The following is a 27,157-nucleotide window of genomic DNA, read 5'->3' on the forward strand; positions in this document are numbered from 1 at the left end:
TTTGTGGAAACCACTTAAAGGCCACACTCCCTCAGACTCTTAAGCTTGCAAATGTCGCCGGGACTTCCATAGACAAATTCCAAACAGAACACAGAAGGCAGAAATTTTTAATAGACTTCCTTTGACTTGGGGTTGGCACACGAATATGGATACGGATTAGGCTTACTTGAAGGTGGGGTCGAAGGTGTGGGTGCTTCATGTGTGCCGTTCGCTTTTTACGGCACTTAAACGACGCATTAACGCGCACGCACAGCTGCTGCTACGTCCTGCCCCGACACTGCTTCTGCTAGTAAGGATCAGGGTCCAGATGCAGACATAACCCCGGCCAAGTCAGAGGCAGTTGTGCCTTTATTATGGCAATAAACTCAACTTGGGAGGGACTCTGGATCGGGTGGCGCAAAAAACGGAAAAGTGCTGCGAATATTTCACGCAACTTGTTCCAAGTTCCTTCGAGTTACCCTGTAACCTTTAAATTATTAGAGAGTTTTTATAAATCAATTTAAAAATTGACAAAACATATTAATATTTAATTTCCAAATAAATATTATAATTTTGCAAATATATACATAACTGTATTTTATTTCACTATTTTTATAATCATTAAGAGATGTCATAAAGTCGATAGAATCTTAATTCGGGTGGTTCCAAAGTCCTCGTCCTGAATTTTGTCCTCGTCAAACGAAGGGAATTTTTGTGAGCGGCTTTTTGTGGAAATTTCTTGCTTTTTAATTACTTGCCGGCACTCATGGATACCTCCACCCTTGGGTCCCAGGGGATTGCTCTTTGATACGCTTCCTGCTCCCAGTTCTGGCCACTTGAGAGTTGCGGGCGCTGCACTTGAAATGGCTAAAAGAGGAATCATGGGCAGGGCCAGGACAGGCGGCAGTTTGCCAGGGGAAGTGAAAGTGCCATCAAAGCTTTTAGGCGGATTAACCAATATAATAATTTCAGTAGCAAGTCCTTGCCACAAACTTGACAATGAAAGCCAAAGTGGGAGGAGCAGACCAAGTCAAGTGTCAAAACAAATATGTTTGCCGCCTGCGGTTGTCGCAGCAGTTTTCAATTCGAGGCCTTATGCCGGCTGCATGATTGTGCATTTAGTAGGACCCCAGATCCACAAAGGAGCCCAGGACATTGGCAATAGGCTGGCTCGTATGCACAGGCACATGGCAAACACTTGAGCCACACAAAAGCGGCGAAGGAAGGAGCAGGATGAGCGCCAAATCCTTCGCCAGCAACATCATCGTCAAAAGTGGCAGAAACAAGCAGTCAGAGACACTTGCAACAATTGCTGTCACATCCCAAAAAATACCTGTATTATCTAGATAATGTATATAGTTTGTGGTTTTAAAAATGTATTACAAATTTAAGTGATTTTTAAGGCTTCTTTTTTTAAATGAATTTTTGAAACAATTTTGTCTTAAATAAGATTAGCCAAAATTAAAAAAGAAAAATACCAATTATATAACCCCTAATTTATTGATGATTTTATGATTTTTCTTAAGATTTATTTTCTTACTAAAATGACTAACCTCTTGAAAATACCTAATTTTTTTTTTTTGTGCCAAGCCACAACCCCGTTCAAGCTACCACCCCTTTGAGTACGGATTCCTTCCCTTCTGCATTGCATTGCTTTTCTTGCCACACCACCTCCCAATCCATTGCATTGCTGAAATCGCGTAATTGGCATTTTTAAGCAAAATTCACGCTTCAACACTTTTTCGAGTGTGAGACTTCCAGAGCAGGAATGAAACATAACATACGTATTACGTCCTCTGTATGTGATTCCTTCGGAAAGTGGGTGCAATGGTGCATCCCCATAATGGGTGCTATTACACACACAGAGACCTGCACTCGATATTTCTAATTAGTGAGTTTTAAGCTCTTTGGCTGCAATTTGCGACATTTATTAATTAATTTTTGCCAGCTACAAGAGAGGATTATAATTATTAGACTGTGATTAGCTCGGCATTATTCTGGGCCATTAAAATAGGCAGGCCGTAATGGGCTGGAATAAGCCGGCTGTTTCCTGTTGAGCGAACTGTGAAGGGTTCCAAAAGTGTATATACCATAAATTCTGCAGTTAAGTGACTTTAGCTGCCGTTCGGTAGCGGTTAAACCCGCTAGCCCGATTAAATTGTAAACGCATTGCAGCCGCCAAGGTCAGGGCCAAATCGAAAAAAAAGTCGGGACGCTCGAATTCGGAGTAACGGACGCTCAGGCACGCACTAAAATAAGACATGGTCGGGTCTAGACCAGCAAAATAATGAACGAATCCAACGATCCGGCCAAGAATTGCGCATGCGCAACGTCAATCGCCAGTCGTTGACTTGGCAGCCATCGATGGCTAAAACTACGAGCGTGATCGGCCTGGCTAATGGGCTAGCCCGGCTGGCCGAAAGTGTAAGTGGCTATAAAAGCGCCGAGGCGATCTCAGCTGAACATCACAGACCAATTGGCCATCCACCAAGTGACAATCCCAAAAAAAAACAACATGTTCAAATTCGTAAGTTTTCAAAAAATATTAAAATTTCAAAAGTTTTTTCTAAAAATTATCTTTAAAAAATTCAGGCTGCTATCTTCTTCGCTGTTGTGGCTGTGGCTGCTGCCAAGCCCGGAATCGTTGCTCCTCTGGCCTACACCGCCCCCGCTGTGGTCGGCAGTGCCGCTTACGTGGCTCCCTACGCCTCCAGTTACACCGCTCACACGGTAGCCCACAGCGCCGCCTTCCCCGCCGCCTACACCGCTCCCATTGCCGCTGCCGCCTATACCGCTCCCATCGCAACTCCCATTGCCGCTGCCTACACCGCCCCAGTTGCTGCCGCCTACACCGCTCCGGTAGCCCGACTTGCCGCCCCCTATGCTGCCGCATACACCTCCCCCTTGGCCTACAGTGCGCCGTACGTTGCCCGTCCGTACGTTGCCGCCGCTGCCGCTCCCCTTCTGCTGAAGAAGTAAATCAATGGACTCTGAACTCAATGGAAAATATTGCTCCATGTGCTTGAACCATGGTTTGGCAGTTATTTTCCTTCACCCCCAGCTTGTGATTTTTCATATGAATTAAAAATTTAAAACAAACAAATCCTAATGCTTTTATTGAGATCCTTTAATCATTTTTAAACAAAAACACTTGGGTAAGAATATTTTTGGTACAGATAAAATCATTTCAACTAGTAAATTATCTAATTAAATGTCCGATTTATATCCAACAATGAGTATTTTAACATTTGTATTTTTTTTTTTACTCATTTCAATGAGTATTTTTTAACAAAAAAAAAAAACACAAAAAAAAAAAACCAAATGGGCTTTTAAAAATTAAAAGATAAATATACATACAGTTTCGTAAGTTTAGTGTTATTTAGAAACACAGCCAAAACCAAAAAGAAGTGAAAAGATTCAAAATAAATCTCAAATCAGCAACACAACAAAGCTTGAACAAATATGGAAACTAGTTCTCATTGATACTTTTACTCATGATACAATTATAAGATTGTTATTAAGAGATTTAGTACAAAAAGAGCAAACACATCATATGTTTTCCTTGAGAAATAAATAAACATTAAAATGTCTTTAAAAGTAAAAAAGGCAAAAACTAAATTTTCTTACTTTTCGCGCTTTTTTTTTTAAAAAAAGCTGAGATATGTTATGAATCCAATATGTTTGAAAATTTGGATATTTTTATTTATGAAAATACAAAAAAAGAATCGAGGAATATGGACATTTATTTTTTCGGTCCTGGTTGACCATCCGCCGGAATAGCCGATATACAATGAGCACCATATACAAAAAATTACGATTATAAATAAGACAGATTACAGAGAAGATCAAGATTCTCAAGACTCTTGATCCGAGGACTCAAGAGTTGTTCTTTGTGATTCAAGGCGCCAGTATTTCAAACTCAAAGTCAAGAACGGCTTATTAGTAATTTCGAAAGGATAAAAAAATTAAGATTGGAAAAAAGACTCCAATAGCACTTTTCCTGGCCACAAACTGACGACTAATCCATTAAAATTAAAAGCAAAATAAATACAAGAAAAAAAGTACCCATGATACTTTCGGTCAGACTTCCACTCCGTTAACTCAAAGTTCCAACCTTTTCGGGTAAATCAAAATAAAAAACAATAAATTTATAAAATTATATACAATTTTTTTTAAATTTTAAGAAAAAGATATTCCACTTTTCGTGGACCCAAACTGACGAATAATCTATTGAAATAAGATAATTTAATAGATATGAGCAAAAAAATATTTTTAAAATAATTTAAAAGAAAGATCCGAGCGTTGGTCTCAAGGATTCGAAGCCGCTATATATTGTAACACAAATTCAGTAACATCGACGTAATCATTTGGAAAGATCAGAAAATAAGAATGGAAAAAAACCCAAGCAAACTTTTCGTGGGCTCAAGCTGACGACTAATCCATTGAAATTAAATAATTTAATAAATAAAAGAGGTAATACTTCGAAGCAATTATTTAGAAAGGATAAGAAAATAAGAATGGAAAAAACCCAAGCAAACTTTTCGTGGGCTCAAGCTGACGACTAATCCATTGAAATTAAATAATTTAATAAATATGAGCAAAAAAAATATTTTAAAAATAATTTAAATGAAAGATTCAAGCGTTGGTCTCAAGGATTCGAAGCCGCCATCTATTTAAGCACACATTCAGTAATATCGACGTAATCATTTGGAAAGATCAGAAAATAAGAATGAAAAAAAAAACACAAGCAAACTTTTCGTGGGCTCAAGCTGACGACTAGTCCATTGAAATTAAATAATTTAATAAATAAAAGAAGTAATACTTCGAAGCAATTATTTAGAAAGGATAAGAAAATAAGAATGGAAAAAACCCAAGCAAACTTTTCGTGGGCTCAAGCTGACGACTAATCCATTGAAATTAAATAATTTAATAAATATGAGCAAAAAAAATATTTTAAAAATAATTTAAATGAAAGATTCAAGCGTTGGTCTCAAGGATTCGAAGCCGCCATCTATTTAAGCACACATTCAGTAATATCGACGTAATCATTTGGAAAGATCAGAAAATAAGAATGAAAAAAAAAACACTAGCAAACTTTTCGTGGGCTCAAGCTGTCCATTGAAATTAAATAATTTAATAAATAAAAGAAGTAATACTTCGAAGCAATTATTTAGAAAGGATAAGAAAATAAGAATGGAAAAAACCCAAGCAAACTTTTCGTGGGCTCAAGCTGACGACTAATCCATTGAAATTAAATAATTTAATAAATATGAGCAAAAAAAATATTTTAAAAATAATTTAAATGAAAGATTCAAGCGTTGGTCTCAAGGATTCGAAGCCGCCATCTATTTAAGCACACATTCAGTAATATCGACGTAATCATTTGGAAAGATCAGAAAATAAGAATGAAAAAAAAAACACAAGCAAACTTTTCGTGGGCTCAAGCTGACGACTAGTCCATTGAAATTAAATAATTTAATAAATAAAAGAAGTAATACTTCGAAGCAATTATTTAGAAAGGATAAGAAAATAAGAATGGAAAAAACCCAAGCAAACTTTTCGTGGGCTCAAGCTGACGACTAATCCATTGAAATTAAATAATTTAATAAATATGAGCAAAAAAATATTTTAAAAATAATTTAAATGAAAGATTCAAGCGTTGGTCTCAAGGATTCGAAGCCGCCATCTATTTAAGCACACATTCAGTAATATCGACGTAATCATTTGGAAAGATCAGAAAATAAGAATGAAAAAAAAAACACAAGCAAACTTTTCGTGGGCTCAAGCTGACGACTAGTCCATTGAAATTAAATAATTTAATAAATAAAAGAAGTAATACTTCGAAGCAATTATTTAGAAAGGATAAGAAAATAAGAATGGAAAAAACCCAAGCAAACTTTTCGTGGGCTCAAGCTGACGACTAGTCCAGTGAAATTAAATAATTAAATAAATATGAGAAAAAACAAAATATTTAAAAAATAATTTAATAGAAAGATCCAAGCGTTGGTCTCAAGGATTCGAAGCCGCCATATATTTTAGCACAAATTCAGTAATATCGACGTAATCATTTGGAAAGATCAGAAAATAAGAATGAAAAAAAAAACACAAGCAAACTTTTCGTGGGCTCAAGCTGACGACTAGTCCATTGAAATTAAATAATTTAATAAATAAATGAAGTAATAATTCGAAGCAATTATTTAGAAAGGATAAGAAAATAAGAATGGAAAAAACCCAAGCAAACTTTTCGTGGGCTCAAGCTGACGAATATCCATTGAAAATAAATAATTTAATAAATATGAGAAAAAACAAAATATTTTAAAATTAATTTAAAAGAAAGATCCAAGCGTTGCTCTCAAGGACACCATGGCCAAGATACATGCCGGGATTATCCCCAATAATTTCATGAAAATAAAAACAAATTCTAATTAAAGCCAAAAAAAATAACAAAAAAATAAAAAATAAAAAGAAAGAAAGAAAGACCCAAGATGCTTTCGGTCGGAGCAGTCTACTCCAACTGAAATGAACTTCAGGCTGTTGGAAAGTCGATTTAACAAAAGAAGAAAAGTGTGACCAAATACATAGATTTCCTAAATGCCGAAATCAGAATCAAAAATTAAAAAAATGTTAACCGAAGATGTTTTTGGTCACAGTTGTCGGGGTGTAGAGAATGATATATTAATTTATGTTTTCATAGCATTCTTTTAGAATTCCCCAATTTTCTGGATTAACATGCGTGGATCTACCTCATATCGCATATTTAAACGGCTCCATTAGCAAATGCTCTTTGTGACCATTATTGCTGTGTGTCGAGGTTGCGGATTGGGCCTGAATATCAATAAAGCTGGCTGAAAGCCCCTTTCATTTGCCATGATATTGTTTGGCTCGAGCCGTCGGCTTCAATGAGTTTCGGATATCCTTGTATTTAAAGTAAACCGAAATTACCGCAGAAGCCGCAAGTCACCAAAATATGGGTTAACATTCCGCCTCCATTGACACCACAACCCACAACCATCCACAGCCCCCACCCACCCAAGGCAAACAAACATCGGAGATGACATCCGGGGCACGAGGCAGTAAATTAAAATTGACACCTGATGCTGACACAATTTGAGAGCCCCTCGTCGTCTCGGGGTTACTTGACTTGGCCGCTCAGCTCAGCCTGGCAGCTCCTGGCGCTAATGAGGCCTGAAACCAAAATGCGTCAACAGTCACGAGGCCCGTTCCGTGATGACGATGATGATTCTGATGACATTCGAATAAGTCGCTCCATTTACTCGACGAACGAGTCCTTTAGCCTCAATCTTTCACTCCCCACTCATTGGTATCATGTACTTAATCATTATTAAATGGCATATGAAGTGCTCGGCTGTGAGCACTTTAGTGAAGAGATTTCGTCCTGAATTCTATGATTTGAGAACAGCATTAGTTAATGAATTTAGGTCAGGGATACACTTGGAAGCTATTATAGAGATGATGTTTTTCTATACACATGAACTTATATGAGTTAAATAATAATATATTATAAAAAATTTCCACTCATTTTGTTATATTGTTTTAGGAACTTTGGCTTGATTAAATGACTTTTAGAGTAATCTTAACCAAACAAGTCTTATTTAAAAGTAAATGAGTAAAGTTTAGGGGAATGTTTGAAAGAAAAACTTATTTAATTATTGGAAATTTGGTGGTTTGGTAAAACTGTTTCTCCCAAAATAAACCTCAATTTGCTGAAGGGTAGGAGCGTTCCGACTGTTTGACTTTATTGTTGACTTTCTTAAATGCGTCTAAATGGCCGTAAATGACCAGCAACAAAAACAAAAATTGCCATTGGAGAAAGCAACAGGCTTCCGTTACTTCTTTCCATATATGTTGGTATAAGGGTGTGTGTCCATTGGTGGAAAGAGCAAACATGGAAGGGTTAAGGGTTCAAAGTTTAAGCAGTGCGTGCTTCCTGGGGTCCGAAAACGAAAAGTTTCTGCATATGCTTGTAAGCTGTCCGCCGGCAGATTACGGAAAATTTTGCGCTTGAATACTCGCAGGAGTTAGGTCGAGGCTTGGGGGAGGCAGCATCCACTTTCATTACACAAACTGACAGCGCGTAAGGAACTTCTTGCGGTTGCTTTTGAACGGCAAAGCCAGCGGAATGTAAACAGGTGAAAGCAGTGGGCTAGGGGTGAAAATTAGGGATGGTAAATAGTAAGAGTAAGCTTTAAAATGCTACCAAAAATTAACATTTGGCCTAAATAAGATGTATAATTAATATAAAATAAAAACTATGAAACACTTATGTATAACCCACAACTAGATCTCATAATTTTTCTTATTTTTCATTTTTCCCAATTAAAATGAAACTAATGATTTCATGGAAATCCTTATTTCACATCTCTAGGAGGGAATATGATGCAAAGCATCCAAGTGAGAAGGAAGGAGATGGAACAACAATGCGGAAATACCTCATTACAACAAAAAGTCGTTGGGATCTTATGCTCCGGCAGTTGCTGTCCTGCTGCTTGTTGTTGCGCTTTCTCCTTGCTTTGGAATTATGCGGCATTGTCTAAAAATGAGTTTTCGTTGCTTGTTGCTATTTTTACGTTTCATCGAACAAAAGCAAAGTACCTTGCCGGAGCAACAACAATACGAGGAACACGAACAACGGCGAAAACATGAACAAAGAGCTGAAAGCCGGCAAGCATAAAGCATTAAGCAAGCTTCGGCTTGAAAGGACCCCATTGGGAACGAGATGGTGGGGCTATGGGACGAGAGTGCAGCAAAGGATAGACAGGCGAAGAAGACAAGCCACAAAACACTCAGCAAAGGTAGCAGCCCAACGAACCATCACTGTATCCCCGCCTCCTACCCCACCCCCTTACCGCTCGCATTGGCAGGATACTCGTTGCAGAGAGCATAATACGCACGCATTCGTGACGTGTAATGCACAACAATTTCCAGGCGACAAAATGTGTCAAACAATAAGTCAAAACATAAAAAAATAAACTATAAATTGTAAAAAAAAAATTAAATATAGTGTTCAAAGCACAATACTAAATACTGTTAGACATTTTAATTTCATTAAAACATTTCAATAAATTTTATTGCATTTTTTACTATTTTTGGATGAATGACATAAAGACTATTTTATTAATTTTGTGTATATTATAAACTTATCTCACATTTTGTATAGTTTTTCCGTTCTTTTTCAAACCCATTTATTAAAGAAAAGAGAAAATTAGAGAAAATCTTAAAAACTAACGTACGTTCCATCTAATAAACGAATAAAAATCGTACCTTTTAGTCACCTGGGCCTTGATTTTTTTTGTGTTCGCCAAAGAAATGCAGCTGCCTTTGTAGTTATGTGCATGATGAAGAAGCAAACTCTCTTTTCCCTCAATTCCCCACCCACATACCAAGCCGCGCCCCGGCAGGACTGCCCCACAAATGCCCGGCTCCTGGCAGTCGTCGCATTAAGTGAAGCACGCGGCATGCTGGATCAAAATGAAGTGCTGACAACGCAATGCTAGCAATGTCCTGGCAGCCTCCGAACGTCAACTCTCAGGTGCGTTGAGTGGGGTACAGGGCTCAGTGAGGAGTGGGGAGGGGAAGAGGTGTATCTGGTAAGCGTCTTAGCGCAGACCGCAGCCCTAAACAAAAGGATATGGTTGCGAAGGGGCGGAGAAGCATTGTGGCAGGTCCTGTTTCTCGATGGCTGCCACTTCAATGGCTCTCTGTCTACTTTACCTTTTCCCCATGCCACTTCTCCACTGGCATCTAAAACTTACAATATGTTCACTTTATTGAAAATTATAAGGTAAGGTAAAATTAAGATTATTAATATAAGGTAAGATTTGTCGTTAATTATGCCAAATTTAGGGAATATTTTGAATTACAAAATTAAGCGAATTTTTCTATAATCTAGACATCTAAGTAGATTGTTTTCAGTGCATTCTTCGGCTCCAACGGGCTGTTTAATTTACGCGCAGCTATTATTTTAATCTTTTGCGCTACACACAGCGTGAAATGACTTTCACCTGCCCCCAGGACCAGAGCTATAGCTCCAGCTTCTAGTTCGGGTAGCCATCGCCCAGGGGCAGCATGGTCCAAAGCATTTAGCACCATAAACAAGTACATATACGAACAGTAATGACCAGGATAATAGCTTTTTAAACTATTGTTTCATATGGCTATGTAATCTGTAAATAGTTTTTAAATTTAATTATTTAAAAAAAAGTAATGAATAATTATTTAAATAAAAAAAAACTAATATTACCTGAAATGATGAACTTTATAGTATAGATACATTTTGCCATGTACGCCTTGGACAGGTCCTCCTGGTGAAACGGGTGGCGGGGCAGAGGGCGCCGAGATGTGCCGGAAGCCTGTGTCAGTTGGGTTGGCCTCAAGGTGCTGCAGGATGTGTTGTCGCTACCCATCCTTGGCATTTACCGTTGCTTTTTATTGTTTTATGTGGCTGTCTCTTCCTGAAGTTTCGCCACCCATTTGGCTTCCACCTGCTTGCCACTTCAAGGTGCAAAATGTACGACGTGCGTCGTTCCGTACATCATCGCATGCTTTGTGCTCTCTGCGCTGAAATCTTTTACAATGAACATGAAGGAGGAGCAAAGCAATTTTGTAGCCAAAAAAGAAAAAAAGGATGGAATCAAGACAGGCTACAGAACGGAAGGAAAAGCTGGGGAAAAGTGTAGGAAAAGCGGAGCCAACATAATGCCTCAAATCATTTTCATTTCTTGCCAGCGCTTGTCTGCACTGAGCTGCCTCAAGACGGGGTCCTGGAGCTTGGCTCCTTGGGTCCTTGTAACCTTCTCTCTATTTACGCGTTTTTGCCCCTGCCCACTTTTTTGTGGCCGTCTTTACTGCTCGGCACTTAAAGCGCTTAAGCTGCTAGTGAGCTCGCCCATTCCAGCACCCGCCTTTCCCCCACTAAACATTACAATATTTTAAAAGATTTACTGACCATGTATTTTCAGCTCAGCCAGCAAAGTGCAAAAAGCTGTAAAATATTGCGTTTACGCCAAGGTGCCACCTGAGAAGTTCTCCAGAAAGTCAAATCCAACAAACCATACCTTATCTAGGAGCTTAAATAAAAGTTTTTGCCTCTGAAATGCATATTCCATCATTGCATTAAGTTACTCCATTTGGTGCCAGAAATTATTCCACCAATTAGGCTAAAATATGGATAGTTCTGGTCTGTCTGAAAGTGCACACGATTTACCAACTGAACCCGCGGCAAGAACTACTTAAGACCAAAAATAAATAGAATTTTTAAGTAAATGGGAGCTGAAAACAAGTTTCCAAAGTAAGGAGGAGAGACACCCCAAAACCAGTAACAGTGCCAACACTTTTGTTCCGAAAACTTGGCCAACATAATTCACACGAGCAGCAGGAGATGCCAGGATGTGTCTTCTTTGGCGGCGTAGCCGAAGCCAAGAGCCACTGTTCCACCGCACCACCAGCCGTGCAACAAATGGTGCACATTACAAGGGTCCCAAAGCCACTTTACCAACGCCAAAGGAGCTGCCACGTAGCGACTCACATATTTTATTATCAGTAAGAGGAGGACGATGAGGGGAGTCTTCCACAGGATCGTGTGCAACAAGGCGCACAACTTAACCGGCGAAGACAAATTTTTATTGCCACAAGCCCAAGTCGATTTCGATTATTGACTGCAGGCCAAACTGTTGCACGAGGAGAACACAAGGCACAAGCAGTCGAAAGCTGGAAGCCAGACAGGGGGAGGACTCTCATCCTATCCTTCTTCCAGCTTGAGTCCTGAGTCCTGGGCCCTGAGTCTGTGCTGCGGCAGCTGTCGCCGTCGCTCATTTGAGTCACATTTTATTATTTTCGTGCATTTATCGTATGCTCGGTGGCATTTTATTTTATTAGCGTGACATTTCAATTGATAGACTCTCGTGGCCGTGCCCAAGTGATTTAATTCGATTTTTCAGATAAAATGTGCGATTGGGAGTTCCCATATACGAGTAGATAAAAAATAGATTCAATTTTCCATGAAGTTTTGATTGATTATTTCATTAATTAAAGAAAATGCCGCAATTAACGATGAAACCTTTATCGATAAATTCTATTTATTAAATAGTGTATGACACACTTTCCAACACTTGTTTTCATATAAAAAGATGGCTGTTCCTCTAATGTCATTTTCTAGCTTGCCCTTTCCACGTAAGGTTTTCCTCATTACTGATTATACTTTGCACGAAACAATACACCACTCTGACTGTAAGGAGTTTTGTATAAAAATAAATCGAACGAAAACTAACATAAAAACCACATAAATAATTCGATACTTGGAGCAACAAAGCAAAAATGGTATTCACCGGTTACGAAGGTGTTGGGCGTCAACGTCCAAAAGATTCTGGTGAGTTAAGTGAATTTTACGTTTTTTCTTTATATTTTGGGATTCTTGGAATTATTCGTATAGAATGGCTACAGTGTGTTAAGAATCCAGACTGGGATCAGAATCTGGCCAAGTATGGAGATGAGGATCTTGTGGCCACCGGGGAACAGGAGCTTCAACCCTCGTTGAATCGAGTGGTAAGCCTCATTGATTACGATCTGTCCATAAAGCATCCATTGGAGCACACTTGGACGCTGTGGCATTGGGAGAACGATCGTCACAAGAGCTGGAGTGACATGCTCAGCGACGTGACGAGCTTCAATACCGTTGAGGATTTCTTCAGTGTGTACTACTTCATCAAGCCACCATCGGACTTGAAGATTTATAATGACTATATGGTGTTCAAAGAAGGTGTTCGGTAAGTTTTCCCGACATAGTTTGGCAGGCTTTCCTCTATTTTTTCCTTATTCCCAGTCCCATGTGGGAGGATGACGTCAATAAGGAGGGTGGTCGCTGGATGATGCTTTTGGACAAAGTTTCTAAGACATTTATGGATAAGATTTGGCACGATTTGGTAGGAAATCTTATATGCCAATAATTTTCTCTCTTCTCAAAGCTTAATCTTTCAGCTTTTATGCACCATTGGTGAATGTTTTGATTACTCTGAACAAATTTGCGGCGTGGTCATCAATGTGCGCCATAAGGCCAACAAGTTATGTGGGTATTGGTCGGATTTGATTTTTTTCTTTACAACTATATTTCATTTTTATTATCCAGCTCTTTGGACTAAGGACTCCCGCAATGTCCAGGCTATTCTTTCCATTGGCAAACAGATGAAGCAGATGCTACCACTCGGGAATCTCGAGATCCAGTACCAGGTGCACAAGGACGCTATGGTGCAGCACGGTCCGAATGTGAACGCTATATACAAGTTGTAGTCGCCAAACGACCACCTTTCCGAGTCGGTAAACCACATCAAAGTACAAGAATGTGGAAAGACCGTCGGAAGGAACACTCGCGAGAACGACATCGTAAATGCTCAGTTCCTGGCTAGAAATGTGCATATACGATCGGCTCGTCGTAGGGCGATCTATATATACATATATATATTATTATAAAATAAGAAACATATTTCATCTATGCACCGATTCTTTAGGAACGAATTCGGTTGTACCACAAATAAAACACTGCGCCGTAAAATAAAAGCTAGTTGGTCACGTACATATTGTGTCTCACGTTTTCCCGTTTGGCAAGTGGGACTGGGATGTACTCGCTTCTCTACGATTATCCTTCAGCGCCATAATTTTGGGGAATCTCGTCCCAATCCCCCACATCTTATTCTGTCACGGGCACCATGTCGTAGCAAGTGCTTATGTGTCGTCCTTTCTGGGGGATCAGGACTCCTGTTTGCGCGGCTGCTGCGCATAGCAAATTGTGACCAATTTATGGAAATATGCTTGGGGCAAGCCATTCCCTGAGCTTGGTCGTTGGAGCTGTCTCTTTAGCCACTTTCAAATAATCTTAAAAGGTGTAAATAAAAAATTAGGTTCCTAGATAAAACATTGTTGGCTAATGTTGTTATTGTATTGTTATTTTTACCTACATACATGTGGATATTAGATTTTAAGATACTGATATTATTTTAGTTAGCTTTATTTTTCGACACCACTGCCATCCATGCCACTCATATGATTTGATTGCTGTAATTTGTAAGGATTTGCTTTTATTGTTTTATTGAATTATGAAGTGGCAGCCACCAAATGACTGGAACGTGATACACACTATACGGTTCTGGTAATGCCATTGCCAATGGGAGCGCATCCCTATCCCAGCCGTCGACATATCCGGACGTCCCTGCGGACGTTGACACCACCCCGCTCAATATTCCCGCTAGATGTGAGCAGGATTCCTTGGCGCAAATGAATGCATGCAGTTATTCGGTCCGTAACGTGAATTGATATGCCAACACGTAAGCGGGTGGGAACAGGTAACAACGTGGGTTATGGCGGATTGTTTCTGGATGCCTGGAGTTGGGCACTTAAAGCTCAATTTAATAACCGCCCTAAAAGGTTTAGTTTTGCTTCCAGGGGGAACAAAAGCCAACCCTGCTCTCACGTTGAAGGAAAAAGCCAAATAGGGGATAAATGGTAGAAAACAAACAAGGAATATCCGGCAAAGGGCAGCAACTAACGTTTTAGTCGTAGTGCTTTTTAGCCCTTTCCGTGTATTAAATAAAATGCAAGCTTAATTGAAAAACGCTGACTTTGCCGGAGGAGAACAGTTGTTCGGGCTTGCCATCCTCCTGTTGCCGCCGCTTTAAGGACGCTGTGTCTATATAGCCTGTTGCAATTTTAATTAAACAAAAAGCGTAAAATGTTTGACCATTTCCACCATTCTCTCTGTGCCAGTCTGGACTGTTTGCCCTCCAACTCCAGCGCTTTGCATCTCCCAATTGTCTTTGGCACGTAAATTTTCTTTGCCAACGAGCACGAAATTGTTTGTCCCTCCGCTCCCAGGGTGTCCTGTGTCCTATGCGCCCCCCTATTTCCTGGTGTCCCTTTGGCGTTGCAAAACAAATTAATTGTCTGTTTTTCACATAAACTTTTGCCGGTCTCCGGTTCCAGTTGGAGCTTCATCGCCGACTTGAGGTGCTGCGGTTGTCCTCCGCGCTTCTGTCCAGTTTTCAGCATTCTGTTTGTTGCGTAAATGACCATGGCCCGGTGCTTGTTATTGCTTGTTATACGCCCCTCTATTTTTCTCGAATTTCACTTCGCCCATTCACTTAGCTCATTTGCTGCACATCAGATTTGGTTCGGTAACATGGAGGGGCTACGCTACCATGTCATAATTCAAACGTAATTTCCCGCCCTCTCCCTCACGTCCCACTTCCCTTGTCGCTCATAATTATTTTTTGATTAAAGATGCCATCCCCGCACTTTCATCCTGTCCTCCTGACCAGAAGACATCGCAAAGTTGACGCTGGGGAGATTTTCTTTTGTGCACTTGCCCCAAACTACTTTGTGAGGGGAAGTTGTGGCAACAAAGAAAGAGAATGTTGATGAAAGCTCTTGAATTTAAATTTGAAATTCATTTAAGTTGGAATATTTTTTAGAAGAATAACGTGATTGATGCTGAAGAAGAAATTGTTTCTTCTTAAAATCATATCCATTTTTTTTCAATCTAAAACTCAAATAATCTTATTTCTGTATTTTTACGACCTCCACTCGTTTTTGCCTGATAAAATTCGTTATGATTTCATTTTCGTCCTCTGCTTCGAAAGTTGATTTTAGTTTATTTTTATTGGAATTAAATTCATAAGAAATTAAGGTATGGGAGCTGGTAATGCAATTAAACAAACCATAAGAGAAAAATGCAATAAACACTTCGATTTCTGATTGCCAGACCGAGGTACAGACGGCGTATTAACAGTATTACCTCTCCGGTGGATCCTGCAAGTCTGGTCGCCTCCCTGGATGGACGAGTATGACAAATACTCTGTTCTCAATGATATTAAAGGCATTTGATTTGGAGAGAAGATTAAATTGAAACAACACTGAGGAGCCAGGGGTTGTACATGTATTTGGCTGGCAGTTGTAGGCGATTTGCATTTTAAAATAATGACTACATAAAAAACTAGTTAAAAGTTGACAACAATGAAATGTCAAAAGCGCTGGAAAACTTTATGCTCCATTCCCATCCGACCCCTTGGCTGCCTCTCCAATTCCTCTACTGACTAAAACTTTTTTGTGTCTTTCTGTTTAATGCGACTCCCCCGAAGTCATACCTTTTTGCTTACCCATCCGATGCCACACCATCCTTTTTCCAGGATCTGCACCAGCCTTTTACCCCTTTTGTTTTGCTCGAACAATAACAGCAAATTTTTCTAAAATTTCATGTCGCCTTCATTCTACTGCTCCGCCCTTAAATGATGTCGTTTTAGCCTTTTTTAGCGCGGACTTGTACGATAAATCCTACATAATATTGAACCAAATGTCCCAGTCAGACTGGAACAGAGTAAGTTAGTAGAGTAGTATTAACTCTTATCTTCAAAATTAGGATCCTTCTATTCTTTTTAAAATTTTAACATTGCTGCCTAACCTTTTGTGGCATACTTTTTGGGGCTTTTGAACAAGCCTGTAGGAAAGTATATTATTTTTAATTTTATTTATTAGGTGAAGAATCCGTAAAACATAAAATGTACCTTAACAACACATGGATGGAAAGTGAAAAAATAAACCAAACATCAATACAAATATGAGGATTACACGGAAAGTATATTAATAGTAAAAACGGCTCTAAAAATCGCACGACATGACTAAAATTTGATTTGAAGATTTTAATTGCTTTTGGAAGTAGATTTGTAATTTTTTACCCTACGAGTCCAGGCTTTTAAAATATAAGAAACATTTTATAATTGTATTAAATGTAAAGCTTTTTAAAAGAGATATTAACAAATAGCTCTCATTATAAAGCCAGAAAGCCAGATATTTGGCCAAAAGTAAAAATATGACAACACTGTCTCCGCCTCCAACAGCCACGCCCCGAGTTAAGCCCGGCCCAAGCTATTTGCAATTTAACTTTTACCTCCCCCACAGTACCCCCCAAAAACACACACACTCACTCACACATAAATATATAAACAAAGCAGGAGATGGGGCAAAGGGCAAGTCAAAACAGGGACACGTAGCCAACTCGGCTTTAGTTTTTAGTTGGCTTTTATTAACTTTTGTCTCTGTTTCTGGCTGTGTGTTTTTCTGTGTGAGCCGAAGCTTGGGTGTGTCTGTCTGTGTGTGTTCGTTACCAACAGCTCCACTTATTTTTTGGCATTAAAGTTGCACAATTACCCAGATTTGAAGACACTAAGACGTTGGAGGGGTCTTAGTGCAACAAAAACAAACAGAAATCCGGGGAAAGGATTCCCACAAACTGCTCGACCAATTTACAGTTCTGCTCAAATTTCCAAAAATCAACAAGGGAAGCGTGGTTATTTTCTTTATGTTTTTTTTCAGCCAACAGAACGCCAACCATCGACCACCAGCCCCACCACCCACGTCCTGAAATACGCCTGCCTCACTGCCTGCACCGCTTCTGGTCAATTTACTTTTGAAGGCTTACTGCGATTATGCCACTTCAAATGCTTCTGCGGCGTTCTGGCAAACATGGATTGTCGAGTATGGGCATTTTCGTCATGTAATCCTCCACGGATTGCCAATAGCATATCGGTGGCGGCGGGATGTAGATGTACCGGAAGAGTCCATATGTAAACTCCGTGTCGATCGTATTTGTTCGCATCGCCTCGACCAGAACAAAAAATATTCCCTTGGCACGCAACTGCTGCTTTCGGACTTCCAAAAATTTACTTCTTTTGGCATCTTTGTCGCCCTCTGCAAGTTTCCCAAAAATATCCCAGAAGTTGCAAAACACCATATGGCCGAAAGTCTAAGGACGATGAGGAAAACGCAAATAATGTTAAAATAACACAAATTTAAATACATGTTTTTGCGAATGACATTTTTTGATTTTAATAGTTTTGAAATATATTTTTCATACGTATTTAGATTAAAATTTGTAAATATAAGAGGTATAAGATATATAAACAATAGTTTCAATAGAAAAAAAAAATTAAAATAGTTTTAAAAAAAATGTACTTTTTTTTACATTTTAAAAAAACAGTGTTTTTCTCTAAAGAGTATGTGAGAGAAAACATGATTCTCATAATTTCTCATAATTCTACATTATTAATCTAAGATAAGTCTTTGTGATCTTAGTAATATAAATTACTTGAATGATATACCTAACCCTTGCAGTATTTTCAAAAAAATCGACCAAAAAAAACCAGCACATAATCTCTCACCGACATCAATAGGTCGGCAACGCCTAACTCTTGGTAGCTTTCGCCACGTTCCTCGGTGGTCAAGGAGAAACCAAGCTTCAAGGCGACAGGCAGGGCATAGCTGTCGCATTGCTGGGCTCGCAGTAGTCGATGGAGGAGAATCATGGTATTGAGCTCCCTCAGGCGGTTACCAGCACCCGCCGACTGCCATTTAGGAACAAGGACAGCCCACTCCGTAGAGCTTTGGATACCAGTACTTCCTTTTGGCGGCACCATGCCATAGGCGATCCATCGGTGGCTAATAGAGGCTTCGTAGCACGGAGGCAGTGGAACATCCGTCCCATCGAATTCCAAGGCCAACACGAAGTCAAAGCGAATGCAACGTTGATATGGACCCCGTTCCACAGCGACTAGTTGGTGAATGAAAGGCACCTTCTGATAACACCAGACTGTGTAATTTAAATCGTAAATAGCTCCGGTGTATCCACAGACACATCCCAGCCTGTCAACCGCTCTTTCAATCTCCTTTTGAAGCAATAGGTTCATGCGCTTGTAATTCACAGCATTGCCCAAGAAGAACGGATGCTCAAAGTCCGGCCTGGTGAACTGCACTGTCCTGTTCTTATCATCATAGGTCGCAGTAACAGGCACTGGGAGTCGGACAGGCAGAAATAGTTGAAAGTTTAGCGGCATATCCAGATTCAGATCATCCACAAGGGCAGCTGCTCTTATCAGGGTGTACATACATATGTGATGGATTAGGATGATCCAGATTGTTGAATAAAGGTAGCTTACCTGTTTTATCCAACTGACCCAAATGGTCCTTGAATGTCGCGTTGTCCAGATACAACTGCGTCTGGATCGCATTGCACAGGACGCGTACGTCATATATAAAATCCTGGTGAGGCCCCAGGGGCACCGTTAACATGTATGCCAATTCCCTCATAAGCTTGACAAAGCTAGTAAAAGACATTATTAATTAAAATACAATTTACTGGAATATACAAATTTGTTTTCCGCAAAGAATTGTAGAAAGGAAATGATTAAGGAATAGCTGTCACAAATGTAAAAGGAATTGTTGTCAGTGTTGGATAACACAAAATTCAAAGCTTGCTAGGATTTCCTATATACATAGCTGTCACTTATCGATATTTTAATCATGTTATGAATGAGTATGATTTGTATGACTTAATAATTGACTTTTAAATTTTATAGGGCATTAATGTGCAACGAAGTCAATATAACATATCCGATATGTTTCGAATCAGGGACGACTTTTAAGTCGATATAAGAATATCTCGTGCGGTCCTTCTGTGAGTTCGTCAACCTCAACGTTCTTTTTATACCCTTGCATAGGGTATTATAATTTTTTTTGACAGAGACATCTTCGAACCTATAAAGTATACATATATGTATATTCTTGATCAGGACCACTTCCTAATTTGATGATACGCGAGCTAGTCTCTCAGTTTTAAAGCTATAGCCACTGAAACATTACCACACCCTTCTATTCTTTGCGCGCTGTATAAATCGACGGCCGGGATCGGCTAACTATATCCTATAGCATCCACATAACTTATTGCTCAGATGTACCATAACTTTGGTGTTTTACCGTTGGAGAGTTGGCATTTTCTATTTGGCAGATTCTATTTTTGAAAAACGATACAACATGCCAAATTTCTCAAGGATCCAACTACATCCTTTAGCCGCTATATGGGTGAACGATCGGAAATGACCCAATTTTGGTATTTATACCGGTTATACATAGAGAAGGAATCGTCTCCAACCCCATTAAGTACATTCTTTCTTGATCAGCATCAACAGCCCAGTCGATATAGCCATGTCCGTCTGTCCACTCCCACCCCCAAAACGAAAATCTCGTAGCGCAGTTTGTTAATGTCTTTGGGACATATTTTAATGCCAAACTATTCCAATGGCCAATCTACACCTAAAAATAAAAATTCAGTCAAATTGGAACACTTTTATTGGAGTTATAAACTCTTTAGAGACTCTTATAAAAACCGTTAATTTATACAGGAAAATGGATGTTTAACATTTTTTTAATTTATTATTTTATATTAATACATTTTAATACATTACATTTTATAATTATGACAATTTATTGTAAAGAAAATAACTTTAAGCATTGTAACTGTAATTGTCTTCTCAACTTAAGCAGTTCGTCATTCGTTTCCTTAACGATTTCCGACAATATTTCATCCTTGTCGGCATCAGCCAAGAGCGTTGATTTTGCCGGCCCGTGGTGAAATTGTTGCATGTTCATTTCACTAAAGCCGATAAATCTTAATATAGAAATCAATTCAGTAGTGGATCTATCTGTAGGTGTATTTTTTGTATCCACTTTTCTGCCATGGAAAAGCGGGGGCCTTCAAACAAAACTTCCTCACTTCTTTTTAGGAAATCCTTGAAACAGTTTAACTCAAGTCGAAACAAATTAATGAGAGGTACTTGAAAATTCAGAATTTTTTTCATCATCTGTAAAAAATTAAACTTAAAAATCTAATACTGGCAAGAATTGAATGACGAGTCATTGCAATTGACAGAAGACTTACATAAATAATGTCTTTCATAAAAGCGTGGTTATTTAGAAGATAGAATTCTGCATACAATTCTATTAATATTTCTGGGTCCAAATCTTTTGCTTTAATTTTAAGGTGATAAATGCCTATTCTTTCAACGTCACTTATTAGCCACATATTAGCGTTTTGCACAATTTTTAAGATTGTTTTGTATTCAAGGTTCTTAAAAAGTTCCTCGTCCTCTGAGTAAATACATTTTAAGATTATTTAAAACACCTCGGGGGTCGTCTCCTCCAAACGCACTTCTCCTGCGTCTACGCCATCTCTTTGAAACAATTTTTCAAAAAACTCCGAGGCACGCGCTAGCATGAATCGGTGACATGGGAATTTCTGGTCCTCTACGAGAATTAATATATCGGAAACTAGATTCGCCTCTAGCAATTCAACTCCGCGCTTCTTCCTGAAAATACATTAACTTTATATTTATTCTCAGATTGAAATTTGTATAGCCGGTACAAGGAAATATTGTATTTGTATGATTTATGTATCATAGAGAACGAATCATCTCCGACGCCATAAAGTATATATACATATATTCTTGATCAGCATTAACAGCAGAGTCGATGTAGCCCAATCCGTCTGTCTCTATTAAGGCGTGGGTCTCAAAGACTATCACAGATAGAGCCATAAGATTTAGCGAAATCAGCAAAGTCTGACTATTTTTAGGATGTGAGAATTTATTTTTTGTAAAATTAGTTTAAGTGTTGGTGGAAGTCAAAAGTACCGCAGATAATTTGAATGTAACAACGAAAAATATTTACCAAGATGGGATGTCCGTTTTAATTTGTAATCCGACTGCAATCTGAATTAGGCTTTCTGTTAGGCTACTTTATTTAAAATCCAAAACTAAATAAATTGAATAAATTTGTTTGTGATAACTCCAGGTTGAAAGTGGCAGTGAGACGTAAAAGTCAAAGGTGATCCGGAGGGGACTTTCATATTGAGAATCTTGACAAAAAAAAAAGTTGATTAATTTGAAAAGTATAAGGTGTTGTTAATATTTAGTCATATTTAATTGTTTATTGCGTGAATATATGTACATTGAATCATTTCTTAAGTAATGCAGTGATAACGACAGTAAATATAATATGAAAAAATATTAATAACCATGGTAACTCCTTTATACACCTAAAATAAATTAAACAAAAAAGAAAATATAAAAAAAAATTTGCAATGCCAAAATAGTTGTGTTCATTTTTGGTAATTTCTCCTAGTAATCTTTATTTATACATAAAATAAACAAGCATACAAAAAATAAAATTATAGAAAAACTTTAATTTCTTTGGGAAACAATTTATCTGCTAAATTTTACCGCATAAAAATTTAGCATAGAGGAAATAATCTTTATTCCGATAGGGATGCAGAATCAACGATGTTTTAAAAAAAACATCAAGTGAAACATCGAGGAAAGTCAGAAGTGACAAATAGTCCAATTCTCGTCTAAATTCCCGGTTCCCTTTTTAGAAAAGAATATATTTTGGATAACATAGTTTTGTGGCATACTTTCGAGTGTTCCAAAAACCCATTAAAAGAAAATATCCGTAAATAAGTAAGAAATATCCGTAGGAAGCGTAAAAAATTCATTACTTCTTTGAAATCGCCCGATTTTAATATATATTTTGTTTTCTATATAAGGAAGTACTTGTATTTGTTTTCTATATAAGTAAGTAAATGTAAAAACATTTAACTCCTTAATAATCGAAAGAATGAACATAACATTTCAAGTGTCATGTTTTTATGGTCGGAATTATTGTACAATGTTCAAAACATACATTTTAAAATTAAAATAAAAAGAGTTATAATTTAAGCACAGAAACAAACGATCAACAAATAAAAGCTGCTTGAGTAAGGAGAGTAAGGATGTGAATGAATCGCAAATGGAATCCAATTTACTACGACTTTACTACGCTCCTGTTGATGCTGACTCCGGACATGCGCAGTGGGCACAGCATCCACCACCGGCCAGGTAGGGAGGACGGTGGATGCAAGTACGTAGACATGGCCACTATGGAAACCTGCATCTGCACAGAAAATCCTGAGGGCCAGCGCAATCCGAAATCAGTTGCTGTTCGACGTTGCTCGCGTGCGGTTGTTGTCTGCTCCTTTTCCCTGGAAATAGAGTTGGCTGACGGTGTTGTAAGTGTGGCAAGAAGCAGGGGAGCGAAAGAGACCCTATCTCCAAGTTTCTCCCAGAGAAAGTGTGAAAAGAAGAGGGACAAGCTGGGGAGAAACGAACCTGTTATCAGGAAAAGCAAGAGAGTGCGCCGTCGCAGTTTCAGTCGCCAGTTGTTGTCAGTGTCGCAAGTGCAATTTTCGTTGCAACAGCAACAAGAGAAGCGGCAAGCGTGCGTGCCGTGTAAATAACGCTGCTCTATGTACCTACATACTACTATCTATATACAGTGTCGGCAATAAGTGTAAGCGTGTGTGAGTGCAACGTGAGCCGGCCGCCAAGACGACGGAGCAACGGAGAACAAAAAAAAAAAAATACAAGAGAAAAAACAGAGCATGCAATTTTCCGCCAAGTATGCAACGTTGCTAAAAATCGCGCTGTTGATAATGTTGTGTCTAATGAAAGGTGCTCCATTTTCTCCTCCCGATTTAGTTTGCCCTCTGAACTCTCCCTATGTCCTACCCTTTAGAGGTCCCATCCTTGCATGCGCGCAAATTGAAAATAAATTGAATTGCAACAATGTGCTTAAATCTAAAAAAAAACACCTGCAACCACTCCGTTTTTGGGTTTATTTTTTTTTAGAGTTTCGGGTTGTTGTTTTTGGTTGAGACATCCTTGTACAATGTGTAAAAGTGATTTCCCTCATGAGAGAAAATTGCATGCAAATTTGTTTTAGCTGCTGATGGTTTAACGGGCGGATAAGAGTGTGTCCTGGTAATGGTTTTATTTGAAAGAGTTTATTTTACTAGAGAGATGGGAGGAACCTTATTGATGAAGCCTTGGAGACGGTACCTGCTTTAAGAAATATTAATAAAGTGCTTAATAGAGTTAAGCTACAGAACAAACTACTAACGTTTATGATTCTTTAATCGGCTTCATATAGCCTAAGCCCATTGCTGTCCCACCTCGGCTCATCAATAAGGCATAATGCACTCCTGCTTCCTCCCTGCCTCAACTGTCTTAAGTGCCCCTCGTGTTTCGTCCTTGCCGTGTTCCCGTTCAACCCCTTTTGAGAAGCTGAAGACACGTTTAGCAACGCTTTCACGTAGCACAGAGCCCCTCCCACCACTTCCAGCACCACTTCCTCTGCACCACAATCTTCTGCTCCGCTGCTGCTGGCACTCTCGAGCTTTCTGCTAATTGCCGCTTAATTGTTTGACATTTTCCCCGTATTGTGTTGAGGGCAAATGGCATTTATTTATATTTCTTTTGTGCCAGAGCATCTGGAAGACTCCTTTTGCCTCATGGTGCTCTCGTTTCCTTGCGTTTCGCATGCAAGCAATTAGTCCTGCGTGAGTCCTCCTTGAGGAAAAAATGTTCGTACATTTTTATTTTTTATTTTTTTCATATATATGTATAAAGTCAAGACCGGCCGGCTAATGTAGTGGGTGCAGCTTATTGTGGGGCATACACACAAGGTGTTGTAGTAGGAACGCGGCTGTTGGGGAGGCCTATTGATTTTATGAACGAAAATTGCAGGATGCCTCGTGAGCGTGGAGAGAAGCTGCAACTATTTTGGCCAACCGGCCGCCATGACAAACTATAAATCTGTCTGTGCCGGCATATACACACGGATCCGGGTACTCACGCTCCACTCAGTGCCACTATATATGTGCATATATGGCTTATAGTGCAGCTGCTGTAGCCTGCACACACAAAATTTATCGATTGCCGCATACACACATGTCGCATGTTGCAGCTTCTGTTGCTGATGTGTAGTAAAAATCGCTCGTATTTCATGCGTTTCACATCGGAAGTGACCAGCAGACTCATATGTACACACATGCAGCAGTAGTAGTTGTAGTAATAGTAGTTGCTGTTGCCGGCAGCCAGTTTTGGTTTATTTAAATTTTCGGTCATCGTTGCCGATGCTTCATCTCGTTTCTCTCTGATTCGCTCTCTCTTTCCTGGCCTATGTATTGTTGGACGGTCAGTTGCAACAGCTGCCCCCCGTGCGTATACGCAATTTTTGAATTGCCCACGCTGCGTATGCGCAATCTGGCGCGTAAATAGCAAAACATGAAGTCGGCGAGCAAATAGCTGCTCCTACTGACACTAATTAGAAGCAGCTAGAGGAACAGAAGGAGGAACAAGTTTCACTTTTCCAGGCCCACCACCACACCATCAGCCTGCAACAGCCATACAACTGATCCATCATTTTCCACAAAAGTCACGTACAAATTTTTCCGGGCCAGCTCAAGGAAAGTTTCCTTCCTGGCACTTTAATCCCAAGAAAGGGGCAAAATACAGAAGGCCCTCACGAGGGTGAGGTTAAAGTTTTCTGCAACAAATTAAGAAATCACTTTCGCCTCCGTGTATGCTTTGGGTATGGCTGGAAAATACCCATACGTAGTAGGGGGAAGCCTGTCAGGAGAAGTTGCCCAAAGTTGAGAAATGATATTTTGTTTGGTTGTATATTTTATTCATACTTAAACGACGGCTGCCTCATGTTTATTTATGCTGGCAAACATGCTCTTGATTGGCGGGTGACATTTTAGGCGTGGGCCCGGTTTGGCATTTCAAAATTATTGCTGTGGGACGACGGCTCATGATTGATGGGCTGCAGCACAAGGCACCATCTCTGTTGCCGAGTGGCGCGGAAGACACGCGATCTGAAGGTTCTCGAAGAGGTCGATGCTGATTTGATTGGCAGTCACTTGAACCATGGTGCAAAATAATTACAGAAATGCCACAACTTGGGCATACAGTTTTTTCTATCCTGGAAATATCTGCATAGGCCGGGCCCTTATTTGCATTTCCTGAGCCTCCTCATAATTATTTTCCGACGGAAAACGACTTCAACTGCTGGGCACTGTTTTTCGTTGGGTTTCCATTCGGTACATATTTTACTTAACCCAATATTCGGCTCGTTAGCCAAGAGGAAACAAAGGAGCAGCAAAGCGTAGCATAGTAACAGGCGAGGAAAAATCACTGAGCAACCAACAACTAAGGTAGCAACAAAAACAAGAAACACAACAACAAGACCAGGCAGTGGCAGTGGCAGTAACCGAAACGTGTTGGCATCAGCTGCTATGTGGAAAAAGTTTATGACTTTAGACCCATTTTGTGTACATCCCTTCTCTCGACTTCCTCTCCGATGAACTCAATTTTTTTATACCCGGTACTTGCCCAATTCGTTGGGTATATTCTTCTTTAAAAGGATTTCAAATATTAGGACAACTATGCATTATGATGAATAATTTTACTCGTGAGGAAAAGGAGCTTTCTTTTGTCTATTAAATTTTATAAAATTCCCCCAGGTACCGGGTATCCTATAGTTTGTAAAACAATATCCATTTTTGTGCCCTGAATCACGGTAGCATGGACTTACCTTGGGCCCCACCGGGAGAGGTCTGGCTCCTTCTTTCTTCCGTCTGCTTGGCTGCTGTTTTTAAATGATTTTTATGTGCACTTCAGTGCAAGAGGGCGGACCACTCGCCGCGCCTTCCGCCTCCCTCCCTCCACTATGTGGTATATATGCATATAATTTCTTGCACAATTTTGCTTCTGGCTTTTCATTTTACAGTTTGTTATGCATTTCAGCCTCCCTCCCTCTGCTGCCTTGTTTGTTTGTTGCTTCATGCCTTTGCTTTATTGATTTTCCTTCCTTTTTTTTAGTTTCATTTCTATTTCCATTCCTGGATTTTATTTTTTTTCGTGTGTCTGCTGTTGCGGCTGTTTCTTTATTTGTTTGTTTGTTTGCGGCCAGCCGGTCGGCCAGTGTTACAATGCAACAGACGACAGCCGGCTGGCCATTACAATTCCAGCCCACTGTCCAGCGACCACGGTCCCCGGTTTTCTGCGCCCCTGGTCCCCCGGCCCTCTCTTCCCTATCCCCTGCCCCTATGGATTCCTTTATAAAGCCATGGCTGCCCGCCCTTTTGTTTCGCCAGCCGAGATTCCCATGCACTGGCTCTGTTTCTGATTCAGATTCTGGCCTGGCCCTTGCATTCTATTGATTTTTTGTGCCTCCGCCGCCAGAGACGCCGTAAAAAGTCATTAGCAAAAGGGGCCAGGGGGATGGATACGGAGATGAAGATGGCTGCGGGTATGGGGGCCCGGGCCCTTCCCGGTCCTCGAGTGCATAATGGCACAATTTAAATACGGCTGCGGAGCGGATCTGCCATGTGAATGAACCGTGAACTATGACCGGCTGTGGCAGCTTCTAGGCTGCTCTCGGTGCTTAAAGTGTTGGCTTGCTCCATGCC

General features: G+C 39.7%; 4 protein-coding genes and 1 long non-coding RNA gene across 12 annotated transcripts in view; 3 read left to right on the top strand and 2 right to left on the bottom strand.

Annotated features, from left to right (window-relative positions):
- Window positions 1-2,442: 2,442 nt before the first annotated feature.
- On the top strand, window positions 2,443-3,082 carry LOC108119651 (vitelline membrane protein Vm26Ab). Its single transcript, XM_017232922.3, has 2 exons — window positions 2,443-2,506; window positions 2,572-3,082. The coding sequence occupies exons 1-2, from the start codon at window positions 2,495-2,497 to the stop codon at window positions 2,956-2,958; spliced, it is 399 nt and encodes a 132-aa protein (XP_017088411.2). The 5' UTR covers window positions 2,443-2,494; the 3' UTR covers window positions 2,959-3,082.
- A 9,081-nt stretch (window positions 3,083-12,163) lies between these two features.
- eIF4E3 (eukaryotic translation initiation factor 4E3) lies at window positions 12,164-13,548 on the top strand. The gene is made up of 5 exons (XM_017232921.3): window positions 12,164-12,364; window positions 12,428-12,761; window positions 12,818-12,917; window positions 12,973-13,060; window positions 13,121-13,548. Exons 1-5 carry the CDS (start codon window positions 12,313-12,315, stop codon window positions 13,279-13,281), a joined length of 735 nt encoding a protein of 244 aa, XP_017088410.2. The 5' UTR covers window positions 12,164-12,312; the 3' UTR covers window positions 13,282-13,548.
- A 3,508-nt stretch (window positions 13,549-17,056) lies between these two features.
- LOC108119648 (uncharacterized) lies at window positions 17,057-19,274 on the bottom strand. The gene is made up of 3 exons (XM_017232917.3): window positions 18,972-19,274; window positions 18,198-18,898; window positions 17,057-17,782 (listed from the first exon to the last, which is right to left on the bottom strand). Exons 1-3 carry the CDS (start codon window positions 19,147-19,149, stop codon window positions 17,474-17,476), a joined length of 1,188 nt encoding a protein of 395 aa, XP_017088406.2. The 5' UTR covers window positions 19,150-19,274; the 3' UTR covers window positions 17,057-17,473.
- Window positions 19,275-20,236: 962 nt separating this feature from the next.
- On the bottom strand, window positions 20,237-21,697 carry LOC138926265 (uncharacterized). Of its 2 annotated transcripts, none has more exons than XR_011442724.1 (3): window positions 21,538-21,697; window positions 20,750-21,191; window positions 20,237-20,672 (listed from the first exon to the last, which is right to left on the bottom strand). It is a non-coding gene; the product is annotated as an uncharacterized lncRNA (long non-coding RNA). The 2 variants fall into 2 exon arrangements; XR_011442723.1 differs by having other exon boundaries at window positions 20,243-20,672; window positions 20,750-21,176.
- A 1,115-nt stretch (window positions 21,698-22,812) lies between these two features.
- Dscam4 (Down syndrome cell adhesion molecule 4) overlaps window positions 22,813-27,157 on the top strand; it is a 47,621-nt gene continuing 43,276 nt past the window's right edge. For 4 of the 7 annotated variants that reach the window (XM_017232928.3, XM_070279519.1, XM_070279522.1 and 1 more), the window contains exon 1: window positions 22,814-22,912. The gene's annotated coding sequence lies outside the window, so the exon portion shown is untranslated. Of the gene's footprint in view, window positions 22,913-23,294; window positions 23,355-27,157 lie in introns of those variants that run through there. The other 3 variants (XM_070279524.1, XM_017232929.3, XM_017232931.3) reach the window with 3 other exon arrangements.

The sequence above is a fragment of the Drosophila bipectinata genome, chromosome 3L (genome assembly GCF_030179905.1).
Source record: "Drosophila bipectinata strain 14024-0381.07 chromosome 3L, DbipHiC1v2, whole genome shotgun sequence".
In the NCBI taxonomy this organism is placed as follows: Eukaryota; Metazoa; Arthropoda; class Insecta; order Diptera; family Drosophilidae; genus Drosophila; species Drosophila bipectinata.

Coding starts and splice junctions, on each gene's coding strand:
- eIF4E3 (XM_017232921.3), top strand. CDS start 12,313: ATGGTATTCACCGGTTACGAAGGTGTTGGGCGTCAACGTCCAAAAGAT. Junction 12,762..12,817: donor GTGTTCAAAGAAGGTGTTCG/GTAAGTTTTCCC, acceptor CCTTATTCCCAG/TCCCATGTGGGAGGATGACG. Junction 13,061..13,120: donor CCATAAGGCCAACAAGTTAT/GTGGGTATTGGT, acceptor TTTATTATCCAG/CTCTTTGGACTAAGGACTCC.
- LOC108119648 (XM_017232917.3), bottom strand. CDS start 19,149: ATGTCTTTTACTAGCTTTGTCAAGCTTATGAGGGAATTGGCATACATG. Junction 18,899..18,971: donor GGGTCAGTTGGATAAAACAG/GTAAGCTACCTT, acceptor TGATAAGAGCAG/CTGCCCTTGTGGATGATCTG. Junction 17,783..18,197: donor TTGCCGACCTATTGATGTCG/GTGAGAGATTAT, acceptor CATCGTCCTTAG/ACTTTCGGCCATATGGTGTT.